The following is a 20,640-nucleotide window of genomic DNA, read 5'->3' as shown; positions in this document are numbered from 1 at the left end:
CCCCCCTACAGAGAATGGTCCCCCGTACAGAGAATGGTCCACCCGTACAGAGAATGGTCCCCCCGTACAGAGAATGGTCCCCCCCGTACAGAGAATGGTCCCCCCCTACAGAGAATGGTCCCCCGTACAGAGAATGGTCCCCCCTACAGAGAATGGTCCCCCCTACAGAGAATGGTCCCCCCGTACAGAGAATGGTCCCCCCCTACAGAGAATGGTCCCCCCCTACAGAGAATGGTCCCCCCGTACAGAGAATGGTCCCCCCGTACAGAGAATGGTCCCCCCCGTACAGAGAATGGTCCCCCCCGTACAGAGAATGGTCCCCCCCTACAGAGAATGGTCCCCCCCTACAGAGAATGGTCCCCCCTACAGAGAAGGGTCCCCCGTACAGAGAATGGTCCCCCCGTATAGAGAATGGTCCCCTGTACAGAGAATGGTCCCCCCTACAGAGAATGGTCCCCCCTACAGAGAAGGGTCCCCCGTACAGAGAATGGTCCCCCCCTACAGAGAATGGTCCCCCGTACAGAGAATGGTCCCCCCGTACAGAGAATGGTCCCCCCCTACAGAGAATGGTCCCCCGTACAGAGAATGGTCCACCCGTACAGAGAATGGTCCCCCCTACAGAGAATGGTCCCCCCGTACAGAGAATGGTCCCCCCCGTACAGAGAATGGTCCCCCCCTACAGAGAATGGTCCCCCCTACAGAGAATGGTCCCCCCTACAGAGAATGGTCCCCCCGTACAGAGAATGGTCCCCCCTGTAAAGAATGGTCCCTCCTGTAGAGAATGGTCCCTCCTGTAGAGAATGTTCCCCCCCGTACAGAGAATGGTCCCTCCTGTACAGAGAATGTTCCCTCCTGTGCAGAGAATGTTCCCCCCCTGTAGATAGAATGTTCCCTCCTGTGTAGAGAATGGTCCCCCCCGTACAGAGAATGTCCCCCCCCCTGTAGAGAATGGTCCCCCCCCGTACAGAGAATGTCCCCCCCCTGTAGAGAATGGTCCCCCCCCCGTACAGAGAATGGTCCCTCTGACAGGACGGCTGTCACTATAACCACAGGCCTTGCACGGTCACCTGTATAAACCGTAAGGGCAGATGCGATCGATCGTTGCAATAACATTCCCCGCATTTGCGGTCGCACCGGGTTATCTCGGGCTCCTCCATCCGCTTCCGCGCTGCGCAGTGGGCGGGGCTTATCACCGACGGTCTCCGCCTCCTCACTGTGAATCAGGGGGAGGAGCGTACACACTGACGGGCGGGGCCACTGGCTTACTCCTTGGAAATGGGCGTGGCTTTGCGATTACTCGCTGCGAATAGGCGGAGCGTCCGTCTTTACGACAGTGTTTGCGGCAGCGGCGTCTGTCTCCTGTGTGCGTGAGGGAGGGAGACCGGCTGCTGGAGCGTTCAGGGCTGCGGACCGAGCAGCCGCCTCTCCCCGCCCGGATATCGCAGCGCTACATGTTCCCGGCTCACGATGGACTATGACTTCAAGGTGAAGCTGACGGGGGAGCGGGAGCGGGTGGAGGACCTGTTTGAGTACGAGGGCTGTAAAGTTGGAAGAGGCACATACGGGCATGTGTTCAAAGCCAAGAGGAAAGACGGGTGAGTGGTGCGCGGGCGGACAGCTGGGGGATGGGCCACAATGGCCCCCGGACCGCAGGGGCCACGTCTGTGTACCGTGGGGAAGGCTGACAGCCGCGGACGGCGCTCTTAAAGGGAACGTGTGTGACCCAGTAGCTGTTAGTCAGCTGGTGCAGGGGCTGTCACCATAACGACATCGCCAGGGTGGGTGATCGGTGTATTGTGTCCGGGGGTCCGACAGCGAGCGCCCGGGTGTGTGACCACCGCCACAGTCACTTCTATGGGATAATCCCTGTAAATTCTCCGCCTCATCCGTGGTCCTGCCAGTGAATGTGTTGGGACCACCAGGGTTGGAGCATAGGGGGCTTTTACACCCCACAATTAGCGATGTAATGGTGTAAACAGGCTGCGCTGACAGCACTGCAGCCAATCATCAGTTCATCGGCTCTGCAGGAGTAGATCACTTGAGCCGCCGAGCTCACCGATTGGCTGCAGCACTGTTCATGTGACTTCAGCGTTGCAGACAGACAAGTGTAAATTCATCATTGGATCTGGAGAGTGTGAAAAGGCCGATGTGTGTAATGTAAAGTGTGGCATTAGTAGACTGCTGGGAGCGGAGCGGTCACATATGGCGGTGCAGGAAATCGCTTCCGGGACTGCTCATCATTTTGTGTCTTTAGTTGCATTAGTGTTTATGGTAAAAATGTAAAAAAAATATATATAACTTTTTGATGATATTCTACTTTTGTGAGATGCACCTGTGTCAAGAGGAGCCAGGAATGCTGGGAGGTGGGGAGAATCCGAGGCCTCCTGTCCAGTGGTAAGAAAAGGAGTGCCGGTCGGGAGAACACTAGTGATGAGCGAGTATACTCGTTGCTCGGGTGGTCTCCGAGTATTTGTTAGTGTTCGGAGATTTAGTTTTCATCACCGCAGCTGGATGATTTACAGCTACTAGCCAGCCTGAGGACATGTGGGGGTTGCCTGGTTGCTAGGGAATCCCCATATGTGTTCAAGCTGTCTAGTAGCTGTAAATCATGCTGCTGAGGGGATGAAAACTTAATCTCTGAGCATTTACAAATACTCGGAGATCACCCGAGCAACGAGTATATTCGCTCATCACTAGCGAACACCCTTTTTTTTTTTTTTTTTCTTTTTTTTTTTTTATAAAATAAAGAACAGAAAAAAAATAAAATCTATGTATAACTCAGCACAACAGTTGTTAAATATTTAGAACGTACAATCTGTGTTATAAAGGCGATTAAATTGTTTGTTTATTTCAGTTCTTCAATACAAAAATTGAAATATATATATATTATGATGTACACATTTATTCTACCTATTCTATTGTAAGCTGTCAGTGTGATTTTACTGTACACCGCACTGGATTGCCGGCTTTTCTCGCTAACACCGCTGCGTATTTCTCGCAAGTCACACTGCTGGTCCGTGTGTGATCCGTATTTTTCTGGCTTCCATAGACTTTCATTGGCGTTTTTTTTTGCGCAGTACGGTGACAAACACAGCATGCTGCGATTTTCTATGGCCGTAGCAAGCCGTATAATACTGATCAGTAAAATACGGCAGATAGGAGCAGGGGCATAGAGAATAATTGGGACGTTTGTTAGGCGAGTTTTACGGACGTATTTTCTGCACTCATACATCCGTAAAACTCACTAGTGTGACTCCAGCCTTAGGAAGCCTTTGCAGGTGTTTTTTGTTCTAATTTACTGAGAAAATGACTTTTGGGTTTTCAGTAGCTGTGAGCCATAATCATCAACATTAAAGGGAACCTGTCACCCCCAAAATGGAAGGTGAGCTAAGCCCATCATCATCAGGGGCTTATCTACAGCATTCTGTAATGCTGTAGATAAGCCCCCGATGTATCCTGAAAGATGAGAAAAAGAGGTTAGATTATACTCACCTGGGTGGGCGGTCCCGGTCCCATGGGTGTCGCGGTCCGGTCCGGGGCCTCCCATCTTCATAGGATGATGTCCTCTTCTTGTCTTCACGCTGTGGCGCAGGCGTACTTTGTCTGCCCTGTTGAGGGCAGAGCAAAGTATTGTAGTGAGCAGGTACCGGGAAAGTTCAGAGAGGCCCGGCGCCTGTGCACTGCAGCACCTTGCTCTGCCCTCAACAGGGCAGACAAAGTACGCCTGCGCCACAGCGTGAAGACAAGAAGAGGACATCATCCTATGAAGATGGGAGGCCCTGGACCGGACCGCGACACCCATGGGACCGGGACCGCCCACCCAGGTGAGTATAATCTAACCTCTTTTTCTCATCTTTCAGGATACAGAATGCTGTAGATAAGCCCCAGACGCTGGTGGGCTTAGCTCACCTTCCATTTTGGGGGTAACAGGTTCCCTTTAACAGAAATAAACATGAAATAGATCACTCTGTGTGTAATGACTCTATATAATGAGTTTCACTTTTTGTATTGAAGAACTGAAATAAGTTAACTCTTTGATATTGTAATTTTGTGAGAAGCCCCTGTATATGACATTGCACCAGGCCTCCCGTTCAGAGCGGATGGGCTGCAGTCCTACAAAGCAATATCCTCAACTCTCTCTGCCTCCAGACCCACACTGGGCAGGGCTAACCTCGTTTGTCAGGAGGCCCCCTTAAGAATTTTAAACTCATTTGTTCCTGCTGAAATCGGCTATTATGGTGGAATTTTTATTTTATCTTGTGTGTAGCACACTGCCCCAACTTCATAGAGCCATAGAAGTGTGGCGATAGATAGAAACCAAGCAGGTGGGAAGGTGCATGTAAATATTTGGCTCCGCTGTGATTCACCGAGCGCCTGTGCTTAGTTTAAAGGGACTCAGTCAGCACAGAATGACTGTTGAACTCAAGTACCGGCTGTCGGTGCATCACATCGGGCCAAATATTTAAATGCACCTTCCCACCTGCTTGGTTTCCTCCCTCTCCTCCTCCTCTGACAGCTCTGGCTTTCTAAAGGCAGAGATAGAAAACAAACAGGTGGGATGGTGTATAGAAATGATTGGCTCCTCCAAGGGTGCGCTGAGCACTGAAAATCCTGAACTTCGCTCATTTTATTTTTTTTCTCCGATACCTGCAGATGGGGTATTTCAGTCTGCGACCAATTCACTCAGACTGAACGTGGCCTAATGTGGATTGCTCCAGGATACATTGCCAGAGAGGCAGATTGCGCCACATAGTGGCAGTTCCCAGGAACTTCAACCATTCATGCTACAGGCCTCTTCATATGGTTATTTATTTTTTTTAATCAGCTTCTTGAAAAACCTTCCAAAAATGTCAAGCTTTTTTTTTTTTTTTTAAACTTCTTTTGTCATTTTTCTTGGTGACCATGTTTTCTTTTGTAGCTGACACTCAGATGTCATTAGTTTCCAGTTTTGGTGAGGCTAGTCCCTGTGTCCCATCGGGTTTTTGTGCAGAACCTTTTTCAGCTGTCGCTTATTGAAGCGGTAGAATTCTCAGCCGTATGAATGGCGATAGTTTCACAATGGATGTCTTCATCTGTGTTCCAGCATGAAATGCAGCCATAGGGGTAGGACCCCAGGAAGGATGCCCCCCATATACTCCACAGAGCTAGCAAGTGGGCGCCTTATGCCAGCACTAGGGATACGTGGTGGGTGCAATTGTATAGTCTCCACTTTTTGGATACATTTTTCATAGACTTTTAACGAGTCTGTGATAAAGTCCATGCACATGTCAGTCATGGCTCAGTCTTGTATGGAGCTGTAATACAGGACCCATAGGTGATGGAGATTTCCGTAGATGGCTGACAGCTAAAAAAAAAAATCAGAGGATTCTTAATCTTTATTGTCCTTCTCCTAGGCAGGGCTGTGGATTCGGTAAGCCACAGTTGCGACTCCGACTCCTGGATTTTATCAGGTTCCGACTCCGACTCCTTCATAAATGGCCAATTCGTAACCATAAATTTACTGTTGACAAATATTAACATCGCGCTTATTTAGTTTCTCACAATCATATAAGTAATCAGACCACTTAGAGCAAAAACTATATTTATTAGAATACAATTAGAATATAGCAAATAACTTTTCTAAACTCTTGTAAGTAAATATGCAATAAACACTTATGCAGTTAATAAGAAGAAATCTATACATTTGTCCTCAGAAAAAGTATTGCCTCTGTCAGATCCTCCTTCATGGATGCCCTCAAATCTGATCTAATTATTTGAGAGCAGAGAACAATCTCTCTACACCAACTTGGGTTGGTGGCAAAGCAGTAACCACCCGGGCAACATCTCTGACAATGTCAGGATACAGAGGAATCGCTTGTTGCACTGTTATTTTTGATGAAAGGTCAAATTTCTCAATTTCTTTTAGTGAACATGAAAAATTCTGCTGAAATGTACTGGCTGTGTTCTTTGATGGGGATGACTCTTCTATGCGGGAACGCTTTGCACAGTCCTTGTGATCCAAATATTTTTCGAAATTAAATTTGGTTATTCCTCATGTACTCACAGTTAACTGATGCAAAGTTTGTTGAAAGGATAATACTTCTTACAGTCTTCCTCCTCTGAGTAGCAGCTGTGAGATGCTTGGAAGACGCACACCAAACATCTAGTCTAGAGGAGGAGCTTTACTACTAAGAATTTGCAACACATTTTCACTTTCAGTTTCATACATTGTAAGTAGGGGGTTTGGGGCAGCATGAGGTTAAAGGGAACCTGTCACACCGTATTTTAAAGATGAGATAAAAATGGCATTAACTAGGGCCAGAGCTGTGCTTTTCATTACTGTCTTCTTTGTGCTTTTATTCTGCACCTATCCTGCCGAAATACCTTTTGAAAGTCGCCGTTTGGTGCTGTCACTCAGTCAGGTCTGGTCAGATGGGCGTTGAGAAGTTGCGGTTCCTCCCCCCTGCTCCTCGGCGTGTATGACTTAAATGCGCTCTGTGAATCGCACAGATCGCGCACTTTCTTCGCAGTTGCGCAGTAAATTAGCCTCTTGCGCCTGCTCATTATGCTGTGCCCAACTGTGGGCATAGCATACGTTACATCACTGCGCAGGCGCTGGTCGGCACTTTTACCTGTGTGCCCCGGAAGTGGTCATATGCGCATTTACTGTATAGCTGGATGCCGGTAATGTTACTGCGCAGGCGCTAAGCACAACGCTGACGGCGGGAATAAAATTCGCAGGGAAACGCAAGAGGTGGGGGAGGAACCGCAACTTCTCAACGCCCATCTGACCAGACCTGACTGAGTGACAGCACCAAACGGCGACTTTCAAAAGGTATTTCGGCAGGATAGGTGCGGAATAAAAGCACAAAGAAGACAGTAATGTAAAGCACAGCTCTGGCCCTAGTTAATGCCATTTTTATCTCATCTTTAAAATACGGGGTGACAGGTTCCCTTTAACCAGGTATAAGATTAGATAAGGGCAGTGGAGAATAGTGACACACAAGAAGTAAAGGTACCGTCACCCTGAACAACATTACAACGATAGCGATCCGTGACGTTGCAGCGTCCTGGATAGCGATATCGTTGTGTTTGACACGCAGCAGCGATCAGGATCCTGCTGTGATATCGCTGGTCGGAGCTATGTGATATCGCTGGTCGGCCATTTTCCCAAAGCCGAGATGCAAACTCGGCTTTGGGAAAATGGCCACCGCGATCTCTTCTGCGCACGCGCGGCATCCCGCGGCCATTTTCCTGAAGCCCCGTGCAGCAGAGCACTACATCTGCGCACGCGCGGCCCCAGGAAGATGGCCGCCCGCATCGATGAAAGGAATGACAGCGCAGATCGCGCGCTGTGTCTTCACGTGGGCACAGGGAATCCGGACCTTGGACATGCGCACACCACTACGCCACCAACGGAAACCTGGGGAAGAAAAGAACGCTGTGAACACGCCCACCTGACCAGACCAGCCTGATTGACAGGCGAAAACGCCGACTTTGGTAATGTATTTCTCGGCATACATGTGGAATCAGGGTACACTACATACACCATAGTAACGCACAGCGCAGGCCCTATTTAACAGTATTTATATCTCAATCTCAAAAAACGGGGTGACAGGTTCCCTTTAAAATAGAGCTTCTGGAACCGGCACTGAAATCTGGAGATTGACACCTATGTTAATTTGCTTGTTAAGCCGGGTTCACACACTTGACATTCACGGTACCAGTTTGAACCCTGTGTGTGTCGTGGCGGGGCCCTGTGTGTGTGTATGTCCTGGCGGGGCCCTGTGTGTGTGTATGTCCTGGCGGGGCCCTGTGTGTGTGTATGTCCTGGCGGGGCCACATACGCATGTGAGGCTCTTTAATTCGGATCAGGAGAACTTCACCGTATGTCAACCCAAACATATTTATAGGTTGTTTTTTTTTTGTTTTTTTTTCATGTTCCACTCCCTTTAATGCTAATAGCAGACCCCATGTGTGGGCAGCAACTGTAGTTTTTTTGTTCACATTCTGACTGTAAAATCAGAGATGAAATAGGAGGACGTGACTGTATAATGATTTGGGGCTGTGGTTCCCGGTAGCGCATTTCGGCTGCTCGTATGCACATCTTTTATTACCCTAATTTATGTCAGTGCAGCCAGACGTGTGAGCGCTAATGGCTTTAGATGTGTCGTCTGGTGACGATAAGCAGAAGATGGGATAGATGATAACGTACTGATTGGTGGGGATCTAACTGCTCGGACCTGTGTTGATACTTCCCCCCCCAGCCCCCCCCCCCCCCCCCCCCCCGTTAATATGGTGTCGCAGTGCACAGGCTAGACCATTGCTGCATTCATTCCTTATGTGGCTGCCCAGCGCCGTGCTTTGCTTTTTCCGGCAGCCCCTGCGGAGCACCACCCTCTTCAGCCTGATTGATGGCACTGGGGGCCAGGCAAGGAAATCTCAGTGAGCTGTCAAACGAAAGAGGCTGGTGCTGGGAAGGGAGGCACAGGCTCAAGAAGTGCTGTCACCTCCTTTATTCAGGAATGAAATGCTAGTGACTCAGGACTGCAGCAACAGATAAAAGTTATAAAAGTGTCAATAGAGTTACATTTCAAAGACTTTCATGTCCATATTTGAGGTTTGGCAGGGGGTGATTTTGCTGACAAATTCCCTTTTTAAAGAAAGAGAGCATTGCTTAAAGTCCTATAAGGAAGATCCTGTGAAATAATATTATGTGGATAGTATACAAGATGCCGCTGTGCTCAGACCACATTCAGTTGTACACGTTGGTATACTCTCCTGGAAATCTGCATGCATCGGATGTAGTCTTTGTTCTTCATCAGGCCCATGGGACCTATGTGTCCTTTTGGGTGTCAGCAGGATAGTATGTGTCTGTATACAGTGTTTTGTTTTTTTCTCTTTTAATGTAGGAAAGTGTAACAGTTTGCAATTTTTGGGTTTCTACTATGCAGGAAAGTGTAAACTGTGGTTGGATGACAGGAGGCACATAAGCGAATGAAAACTCTGCTGCACGGAATACACTGATCAATGTTGAAGGGGTTGTCCATGCAAGTGATATTCATGACTTATCCTCAAGAATATCATGAATGTCAGGTGGTTGAGGGTCTGACTCCCGGCACCACCACCGATCAGCTGAATAGGAGCAGAGCTGACGTTATTGGCATGGGCTCTGTTCGAGAGATAACAGCTGAATGGTGGTGGTCCCAGTTGTCAGACCACCACCGATCTGGTATTGATGGTCTTCAATATCCCTATGTCGGACAGCACCAATGAAGCCAGGATTATCTTTATCAGCTTGTTTTTCAGTAGACTCCCCTGTGTGATCAAACCAGACAACTTGGTCTTTACCTCCTTGATCAACAATCGCCCTTAGGCACCATAACCCTATAGCACATTACTGGTGGTCCTTACTTGGATCACTTTTGATTGCTTCTAACCTGCACCATAGGCACTTCTACAAGACCTGCTGTTCTCGAGATGCTCCGACCCAGGCACCCACATTCACAATTTGGTGGTTATGTTTTCCCATTTCCCTCTTCTTCCACAAGATCGTCTTACTGCCGACAATATTCTACCCTTTGACAGATGCCATTATGATGAGATGATTGGCGTTCTTCACTGGTTTTTAATGTTATGGCTTGCCAGTGAATGGGAGACTGAACATAATGCGCCCCTAGTGGTGATGGTGCTGCAGGACGGCCTGATCTCCATTCTTTGAGGCTGCAGGGACGGACGGCTCCCAGTTGACGCTTCGTCTTTGCGTGGTCCTTTTTTGCATCCTCTTCCCGTTGTTTTGTTCCCCTCTTGGGTGTATGACTCTTATTCTCATCGTCTGCGCTGTAAACGGCTCAGCCAGACACAGTGTGTGAATCTGTGTAGTAGAGAATGTCAGTGCATACATTACAGGCCTAGTATGAAGCAGAGGCCTGCCCTCCTGTGTGGTCCTAGTATGTGGTCCGTGACCCGATGTTACATTATAACTAATGGTCCTGTGCACACCAGGCATTCACAACTGTAGGAGACAGAACTTGTCTTACTATCAATATGCAAAGTAAACTACGATATGGGGGGCATATTGGTGCGATAGCGGTCCCGTGCTCCCCTTCTGCCTGTCTGGTCCCACCCCCCACCACTTGATTGACAGTAAAGAGGCTATATACTGTAGGACGTCCTCTACGCTCCAGGTAGAAATATTGCGTATGTTCCACTCTTCTTTAGGCCCAGCGTGTTTCTAAGGCTGCTACAGACTGACCATGGATGTTCAGGTCAGGAGTTTGGAGACCAGTCTTGGTCTGTTTCAGTAGGCTCCACAATCATGGGGAAGACTGCTGACTGGACAGATGTCCAGAAGTCAGTCATTGACACATTGCACAAGGAGGGTAAGCCACAAAAGGTCATTGCTAAAGAAGCTGGCTGTTCACAGAGCACTGTATCCAAGCATATTAATGGAAAGTTGAGTGAAAGGAAAAAGTAATACAGCCTTGAAAGGATTGTTAAGAAAAGGCCATTCAAAAATCTGGGGGAGATTCACAAGGAGTGGACTGCTGCTGGAGTCATTGCTTCAAGAGCCACCACACACAGATGTATCCAGGACATGGGCTACAAGTGTCCCATTCCTTGTGTCCAACCACTCATGACCAATAGACAAGGCCAGAAGCGTCTTACCTGGGTCAAGGAGAAAAAGAACAGGACTGTTGTCAGTGGTCCAAGGTGTTGTTTTCAGATGAAAGTAAATTTTGCATTTCATTTGGAAATCAAGGTCCCAGAGTCTGGAGGTAGAGTGGAGAGGCCACAATCCAAGCTGCTGGAGGTCTAGTGTGAAGTTACCACAATCAGTGATGGTTTGGGCAGCCATGTCATATGCTGGTGTAGGTCCACTGTGTTTTATCAGGAACAAAGTCAGCGTAACCGTCTACCAGGAAATTTTAGAGCCCTTCATGCTTCCCTCTGCCATCAAGCTGTTTGGAGATGGAAATTTCATTCTCCAGCAGGACTTGGCACCTGTCCACACTGCCAAAAGTACCAATACCTGGTGTAAAAACTACAGTACCACTGTGCTTGATTGGCAGCAAACTCGCCCGACCTTAACCCCACAGAGAATCTATGGGGTATTGTCAAGAGGAACATGAGACACCAGACCCAACAATGCAGACGAGCTGAAGGCTGCTTTCAAAGCAACCTGGGCTTCCATAACACCTCAGCAGTGCCACAGGCTGATCGCCTCCATGCCACGCCGTAATTGATGCAAAAGGAGCCCGACGAAGTATTAAGTGCATTTACCGAATATACATTTCACTAGGCCAACATTTCAGATTTTAAAATCATTTTTCAAGCTGGGGTTATAAAGTTTTCTAATTTACTGACATAATGACTTTTGGGTTTTCATTGGCTGTAAGCCATAATCATCAACATTAACAGAAATAAACACATGAAATAGATTGATCTATGTGTAATGACTATATAATATGAGTTTCACTTTTTGTATTGAAGAACTGAAATAAATTAGCTTTTTGGTGATGATCTAATTTAGGCTAAGTTCACATTAGCGTTTCTGTGTGCAGCGTATCACCTGCATATGCAAACGCATGCTTACGCTGTGGTTTTACTCCGCATCGTCTTACACATGATGCAAAAAAAAAAAGCTGCATGTGTTTTGACATGTGTTTGCGTTTATGTGCATCGTGGAGGCGGTGAAATAATTTCCTTGACATGCGCAGTCTGAATTGGACATACGTATCGCTTTTCTTTGTGCACCAATGCGTTCCTATAGACAGTAATGCGTTGTTTTGACGCACTCATGCGTATGCCTGTGCAACATGTTGCATTTGCCGCTCAAAGCTAAACGACGCATTCGTACGTATCCGCATGTGAACTGATGCAAACACATGTCCCTGTGTACACAATCTAATATATAAAGCTGTGTGTGTGTGTGTGTGTATATGTATGTCCGGGATTGGCATCTGCACCGTCGCAGCTACAGCCACAAAATTTTGCACAGTCACACGTCTGGACCCCGAGAGCGTCGTAGGCTATGTTTTGCCCCTATCTACATAATGGGGGAAAAAAGTGAAAGGAAAAGTGTTGGAGGCAAATTGACAGCTGCCAGATGTGAACAAGGGGGACTTAAAGAATGAGAGCGATGGCGCAAAAGAGTATATACCGTACAGTTGCTAAGGTGGAGCCCCGACATGGGATACTCACCACACACGGGGATATGAACACACACACAAAATGCGCCACACGCTACCACGTGCTTGAACACATTACCCTCAGCACACATTTCACCACACATACACCAACCTTGCCACATAAAAGTCGAAACACAAAAGTCACCGCTCAAAACTCGCCACGCGCAAAACTCGCCACATGCAAAAACTAGGCTCACGCAAAACTCGCCACAAGTGCAAAATTCACCTCATGGAAAACTCGCCACATGCAAAACTTGCACACGCGGAAAAATTGCCACATGCACAAAAGTTGCAACTAGTGTTGAGCGATACCGTCCGATACTTGAAAGTATCGGATAGTATCAGCCGATACCCGAAAAGTATCGGATATCGCCGATACCGATATCCGATACCAATACAAGTCAATGGGACACCAAGTATCGGAAGGTATCCTGATGGTTCCCAGGGTCTGAAGGAGAGGAAACTCTCCTTCAGGCCCTGGGATCCATATTAATGTGTAAAATAAAGAATTAAAATAAAAAATATTGATATATTCACCTCTCCGGCGGCCCCTGGACATCACGCTGGTAACCGGCAGGCTTCTTTGTTTAAAATGAGCGCGTTTAGGACCTGCGAATGACGTCGCGGCTTCTGATTGGTCGCGTGCCGCTCATGTGACCGCCACGCGACCAATCAGAAGCCGCGACGTCATTCGCAGGTCCTAAATTCCTAGAATGAGGAGTTTAGTGAATGAGAATGAGGTCGCGGCTTGTGATTGGTCGCGTGGCGGTCACATGAGCGGCACGCGACCAATCAGAATCCGCGACGTCATTCGCAGGTCCTAAACGCGCTCATTTTAAACAAAGAAGCCTGCCGGTTACCAGCGTGATGTCCAGGGGCCGCCGGAGAGGTGAATATATCAATATTTTTTATTTTAATTCTTTATTTTACACAGCCCTATGGATCCGATACCCGATACCACAAAAGTATCGGATCTCGGTATCGGAATTCCGATACCCGATACTTGCAGTATCGGAATGCTCAACACTAGTTGCAACACATGCAAAAGTTGCCTCACACAAAACTTGCACATACTCAAAAGGCACCACACATAAAACTCGCCATGCGCAAAACTTGCTGCACACAATTTGCTTCACTAACCTGTCGCATGCAACTCGACACACAAAAAGTTGCTACACGCATGTTGCCACACAAAACTCATCTCACAAAAGTCGATACATGCATGTCGCTGCACGCAACTCAACACACACAACTTGACAAACGAAACTCGCCCTAAAACACACACCAGTCTGGTATTATCCTTCAAAAATAAAAATCTGATTAATAAGCAGACAAACCACAAGAGCAACAAATGTACCATATAGGAAATACGGCAGCTGTCAGTCACATGACCTGTCTATTATGTGTATGTGTGAGCTAATATATACTGCCAGGGGGGAGGGCTTCCTGTTGGCTGGGGATTTATCAGGCTGCCAATTTAGCTTACAAATACGGAGGTAAAATACTGAGCAAATAACGTGTGAACGAGGTCTAATACAGGAGGAGATGACACACAGGTATATACCATATACAGGGGAGATGACACACAGATATATACTATATACAGGAGAGATGACACACAGGTATATACTATATACAGGAGGAGATGACATACAGGTACATACTATATACAGGAGGAGATGACACACAGGTATATACTCTATATAGGAGGAGATGACATACAGGTATATACTCTATATAGGAGGAGATGACATACAGGTATATACTATATATAGGAGGAGATGACATACAGGTATATACTATATATAGGAGGAGATGACATTCAGGTATATACTATATACAGGGGAGATGACACACAGCAGGTATATACTATATACAGGGGAGATGACATACAGGTATATACTATATACAGGAGATGAAATACAGGTGTATACTATATATAAGGGAGATGACAAACATGTATATACTGAGGTGAAAATGAGAGGTGTGAGGAGAAAATGAAAAGGTGTGAGTGCAAAATGAGAGGAGTGAGGTAAAATAGTGGAGTGATCGGGAAATGACAGATGTGAGGTTGAAATGACAAGTGTTAGGGGGGAAGGAGAGGAGTGAGGGGGAAAATGAAAGATGTGATTGGGAAAATGAGAGGCATGATGGGAAAATAAGAGAAGTGACGTGCTATAACTAACCGCAGATATTTACTATGCCCAGGCAACGCCGGGCTCTTCAGCTAGTGTTAAATATATGTACGCAAGACGCATGCGGATCAGTACGCATGTATATGCTGTGCACATGTGCTAATGTGAACCCGGCCTTAGTGAGAAGCACATGTGTCTGTAGAAAAACCCTAATGTTTGGAACGTAGCAGCCGGGCTCTGGGTCACACTACCCGTGGTCGAGGCGACCTGAATAATGTGTCAAATGTTCCCTTAAATAATAAACGCTGCGTTGGGGGTTAAAAATCCGCTGATGCAAGAGTGCATCTGTCAGGATGTCATTTTTTTTGGACTTTGACTATAAAAAATCTAAAATATCTGCATTTTCATGCCAAGATTGTGACAAATAATTAACCAGTAGATTGGATTTCAGGTCTCCATAGTCCACAGAGAATGGACTTTTGTTCAAACTTAAGTTTGTTTTTTTTTTGTTTTTTTTCATGCAAGATTCTATATAGACAAACTTTGAATTTTGAGCCTCATAATAGATTGAAATTTTCTGTTATGTAAAGATTGACTTTTCAGAAGTCTCATTATCATTACAGGCAGGACAACAATGACAGATAACTGTAATAAATAACACTATACACAACAGGTGATGCACCTATCATATGTAGACAACACCATGCAAATAAAGTCAGTGAACATCTCCCGTCTATTATGGTCTAGCAGAATTACCACCACCATAATCACATATAGAAAAAAATAACAATTTGGGTAAGAATATCTGCCGCAGTTGGCTTTTTTTTTTTTTTTTTTGTAAATCTGATTATTAAATTTTACAATGTCAAACATTTGGTAACAGCAAAATGGTTTGGAAATCAAAAAACACAACCCTATCCCTCCCCCACCCAAAAACAAAACAAAAAAACCCTTTCTCTGCATGCGCATAACCATCAAAGCATGTTATGAAATTGGTGAGTTGCCGCCTATCCGCTGTAGTAAGTACCATTGAGTGTTTTCAAATTGCGCTCTCAGCTTTTCCCTAGTCTCCAAAGGAAGAGACGGGATAAGAGTAGACCATGTAGACAAAAATCTGCCTGCCATTTTCTCCTTATTGGTCAAAGCATCCATCCATTCCATTCTAAATATAAATTGGATCTTTGTACGAATAAGGGAGAGCGATGGAGTTACTGGATTTAACCATTGATGCAGTATGCTTTTCCTAGTCGCCGAGGCCCATATTATGAGTGTAGCTTTGGTATATTTGGGTAATTTGTGGTTTGCCTCATCAAGAATGTTGAAAATAGCCCATTGTGGGGTGAGCGCAAAACTGATTCCACACAGTTTCTGCAGCTCATCATGAACACCACTCCACAACTCCTGAACTTTCGGGCAACTCCATAGCTGGTGATAGATATCCGTGTTGCGGGATTTGGACTTAGAACACAAGTAAACTGAGACAGGAGACTTCCTGGACTGCAGATAGGGCGTGATGTAGGCTCTATGTAATATTAGTAGTGCCATGTCAGTGTAACTACTATATGACAGTAATTTCCTTTGCGTTAGTGTAGTGTCAAGAATATCCTCCACCTTGAGGCCTGGGAAGTCCCGTAACCATCTAGCCACTCCCGTGGTTTTCCCCTCCCATGTCCATTTTTTGCGTATTACCGAGTAGATGTTACTTATAGATGCCGGTTGTGTTCTTGTATTTCTAATAAACCCATCTAGGTTTGTTCTCCCTTCCCCCACCCCTCCAAATGACTGACACTTCTGTGCCAAGCTTCGCGCTTGAAGAAATTGGAATGGGTTATTGCTAAATAGTGGGAAACGTTGCGATGCCGTTTCAAAAGTTAACACCGAAAAATTAAGATCCAGTAGGTCCATTGCTTGCCTACAGCCCTGAGAAGCCAGATTTTTATAGAAAGATGGTGGGGTGCCCCTCAAGAACCCTGGGTTTCCCAGGAAAGGCTGATATGGGGACAAACCTGCCCTTAATTTACAAATCTTTCTACAGCGTCTCCAGGTCAGAATGGTTTGCCACAGAGTCGGATGGTCCCGTATCTCCACCGGAAGGTCCTCCCCTTTTAAATGTAGCAAAGCCGACAGTGAAATATGCGGGTAAAATTGTTGTTCTAGGTCAACGTTGGCGAAATGAGGGATACCTCTTATCCAGTCAATGGTATATCTAAAATTAGCTGCCAAATTGTATCTGCCCAGGTCGGGAAAATTTATTCCGCCCTCTGCCCTTGACGCCTGCAGTTTAACAAGACCTATGCGTGTTCTGCCTCCCACCCCCCAAATAAATTTACGAAAGTTTGAGTTTAGTATACTAAGATCTGCCCTAGACAGGAGGAGCGGCAGCGTCTGAAAGGCATATAACAATTTAGGGAACACTATCATTTTAAGTAGATGACATCTACCCGAGAATGACAACGTGAAATGTTTCCACGAATGGAGGAGACTAATTATGGAGGAGATTAGAGGTTTATAATTTACTTTGTATAAATTGGAAGGGTCCGCAGGCAACCGTATCCCCAAGTACTTAATAGATTCCTGGCTCCAATGAAATGGAAACCAGGGATCACTCAACCTCCCAGACCTGAAAACCGCCAGAGCCTCAGATTTACTATAATTGACTCTGAAACCAGAGCATTTACCAAATTTCTCCAAGATATTTATGATAGCCGGGATTGCCTGAGTTGGGTTGGCAATAAATAAAAGGACGTCATCAGCGAAGGCCGAGATCTTTATAGATGCAGCTCCCACTCTTACCCCTTCAAATGTCGCCTCGTTCTGTAACGTCCTCAAGAATGGATCTAGTGCCAAATTAAACAAAAGGGGAGACAAAGGGCAACCTTGGCGCGTCCCTCATTGGACTTCAAAGGGCTTGGATAATGTGTTATTTACCGACATCCTACTGTACAGTCATGGACAAAAATTTTGAGAATGAGACATATTAATTTTTCCAAAGTCTACTGCTTCATTTTTTTCTAATGGCAATTTGCATATACTCCTGAATGTCAGAGTGATCAGCTTAACAGCAATTACTGTACTTGCAAAGTCAATATTTGCCCAGAAAATGAACTTTAACCCCCAATACACATTTCGACATCATTGCAGTCCTGCCTTAAAAGGAGCAGCTAACATCGTTTTAGTGATTGATCCATTAACACAGGTGTGGGTGTTGATGAGGACAGGGCTGGCGATCAATCAGTCATGATTAAGTAAGAATTACATCACTGGACACTTTAAAAGGAAGCTGGTGCTTGGTATCATTGTTTCTCTTCAGTTAACCATGGTTATCTCTAAAGAAACACGTGCAGCCATCATTGCACTGCACAAAAATGGCCTAACAGGGAAGAGTATCGCAGCTACAAAGATTGAACCTCAGTCAACAATCTATTGCATCATCAAGAACTTCAAGGAGAGAGCTTCCATTGTTGTCAAAAAGGCTCCAGGGCATCCAAGAAAGACCAGCAAGCGCCAGGACCGTATCTTAAAACTGTTTCAGCTGCGGGATCGGACTACCAGCAGTGCCGAGCTTGCTCAGGAATGGCAGCAGGCTGGTGGGAGTGCTTCTGCACGCACTGTGAGGCGGAGACTCTTTGAGCAAGGCCTGGTTTCAAGGAGGGCAGCAAAGAAGCCACTTCTCTACAGAAAAAACATCAGGGACCGATTGATATTCTGCAAAAGGTACAGGCAGTGGACTGCTGAGGACTGGGGCAAAGTCATTTTCTCTGATGAATCCCCTTTTCCAGGACGTCATCCTGACAGCACCCTGGAGGACGTCCTCCTCCCCTTGTTGGGACAGGAAACACACGAGTTTAAAAGGCCAAGTCCCACCCACAGTCCTCAGTGTTTTTCCTGTCCCTGCAAGGAAGGGACGCACGAGTGAGAAGCTGCGCAGGACTTACCGGAGCTCAGGGGGATCGTGCGGCTTGCCAATACCCTTCCCCCTGTCAAGAGGCTCAGGGCAGAAACTCTCCGGTGGGGGGGTCCCTCTGCTCCAAAGACCAGGAGTGGACGAAGCTCCTGGTGGCAGCCGCTCCTCCCGGTGGGAGGCTCTCGGCTGCGGACGCTATCCACGCGGTGCGCGGCCATCCTGGGCAGCGTGGTATCCAGAACGGCGTCTCCCGGCAGCGTCTCCCGGCAGGAAGTCGTCAGAACGCGTCACTTCCGGTCCGTCGGCATTTCGTTACAGCTACTTCCGGTAACGCTGTATGCGCGGGGGAAAGCGTGCAGTGAATCGCACAGCGGCAGAAGCGCTCCTGATCTGGCGCTGAGAGCTGCGGGGACCTGCTACCCTCATCATGGAAGCAAGTACTCCAACCGAGGAGGGGGTAAGTGCGCATGGCGCAAGTTCCCCTATCTATATGCAGAAGCAGGCTCACGCCAGTGCTTATCCCTTCTTATGTCATTTAAGGATAAGGGAAACCCCGCGGGTCCTCCTGTTCAGATTAAGAAATCCGGCAAGGCATCTGGGAAATCTGTTAGATGTCCCCTTTGTAATATGAAGCTCCCGGACTCCCATGGGAAATCTTTATGTGGGGACTGCACAGCTAAGGTCGTAAGGGACGAACAACCCACATTGCTGGCTGAGATGAGATCCCTTATACGTGAAGAAGTACAAGCTTCTTTGTCTACCATGGTGCAGAAATCCAGTCCTATCCCCACCCGTAAGCGGGCCAGACGGGAGCAGGACTTAAGAGAACAGGAGGTTACTTCTGAGGACAAGTCTAACTCAGAGGACTTCGTCTCAGAGGAAGAGGGAGAGCTTCCGTCAGGAAGCCAGGATTACCAAAGAAAATACCTCTTCCAGGCAGAAGACACAAATGATCTGGTGCAGGCGGTGCGATGCACTATGCAAATAGAGGAGACATCTAAACCACAAACCAGGCAGGACTTGATGTTTGGTGGACTTATGTCACGTCAGCAGACAGTATTTCCGGTTAGCGAGCACATTAAGGCCATGATTCTGGAAGAATGGAAAGAGGCAGAAAGCCGGCTGGTGTTATCCAAGGACTTTAAGGCTCGTCTACCTTATGAGCCGGAGGACATAAAACTATGGGACGAAGTTCCCAAAATTGACGTTCCTGTGGCAAAGGTGGCCAAGAAAACGGCCATACCTTTTGAGGACTCATCAAACTTGCGTGATCCTATGGATAGGAAAGCCGACATATTGTTAAAAAGAGCCTGGGAATCTTCTGCGGCTCTAATAAAAACAAATATAGCGGCTACTTCGGTGGCTCGGTCTATGTATCTATGGATGGGTCAATTGGAGGAACACCTATCCAATAAGACCCCGAGATCTGAAATCATAAATTCCCTCCCTATGATGAAATCTGCCACGGCTTATCTGTCTGATATGACTGCTGAGTCAGTCAGGTTTTCGGCCAGATGCAGTTCCTTATCTAACGCGGCTAGGAGGGCGGTCTGGCTAAGGTCCTGGTCGGGGGATAATGCTTCCAAATCTAAACTTTGTTCAATTCCCTTCTCAGGTGAAAGGGTTTTTGGACCCTCCCTAGATACCATTTTGGAGTCAGCCTCCGACAAAAAGAAGGGGTTTCCAGAGGAGAAATCTAAGAAGCCCCAGTCCTTTCGGAGAGGATTCCCCTTCAGAAGGCAGTCTGAGTTTCGAGGAGGCAGATCCAGTAGAGGATCTTATAGGGGCTCCCGTAGCCAGGGCAATAGAAACAGAGGTTTCTTCTTCAGCCCTTCCTCAAAATCTAAATCGCAATGACGCCAGTCTCATAGGGGGTCGACTCCGCCAATTTTCGCACAATTGGGCTCGGATCACTCAAAATCAGTGGGTCTCAGAAGGTTACAGTATAGAGCTCTACTCCCCCCCACCAGACAGATTCATCAGTCCTACGGTAGTACCGCGAGACTCTCCCATGTTGACAGACCTGATGGAAATGCTCTCCTCAGAGGTCATAGTTCCGGTACCATCTCCGGAAATAGGCTTGGGTCATTACTCCTCCCTTTTTTCTATAATGAAACCGTCCGGCGAATCTCGCACTATAATAAATCTGAAACCTCTAAATGCCTGGGTCAGGTACAAGAGGTTTCGTATGGAATCCATCCGTTCGGCAATACTCCTAATAGATCAGAATGCTGTGATGTGCACTCTAGATCTAAAGAGTGCCTATTATCAGGTTCCCAAGTTAAATAAATAGGGCAGCACACTGCAGCGCCAAAACATGCAAACTTGAAAAAACGAAATTTGAACTGCATTACTGCACTAGAAATATGAAAAATGAGAGCTTTTAGCGCACAAAAATGGCCAATTTTATGTGTACCTCGTAGCCACGTTA

The 20,640-nt window shown here is 46.8% G+C and overlaps 1 protein-coding gene across 1 annotated transcript in view; it reads left to right on the top strand.

The window, feature by feature from the left end:
• Positions 1-1,333: 1,333 nt before the first annotated feature.
• Positions 1,334-20,640, top strand: part of CDK8 (cyclin dependent kinase 8) — a 91,371-nt gene continuing 72,064 nt past the window's right edge. Inside the window, exon 1 of the mRNA XM_069759053.1 lies at positions 1,334-1,595. Within this exon, the coding sequence (XP_069615154.1) occupies positions 1,468-1,595 (128 nt within the window). The 5' untranslated portion in view covers positions 1,334-1,467. The remainder of the gene's footprint in view (positions 1,596-20,640) is intronic.

This window comes from Ranitomeya imitator, chromosome 3 (assembly GCF_032444005.1).
Source record: "Ranitomeya imitator isolate aRanImi1 chromosome 3, aRanImi1.pri, whole genome shotgun sequence".
NCBI classification, from domain to species: domain Eukaryota; kingdom Metazoa; phylum Chordata; class Amphibia; order Anura; family Dendrobatidae; genus Ranitomeya; species Ranitomeya imitator.
Note: the sequence above shows the minus strand (reverse complement) of the source record. Positions and strands in the feature narration are given on the sequence as shown.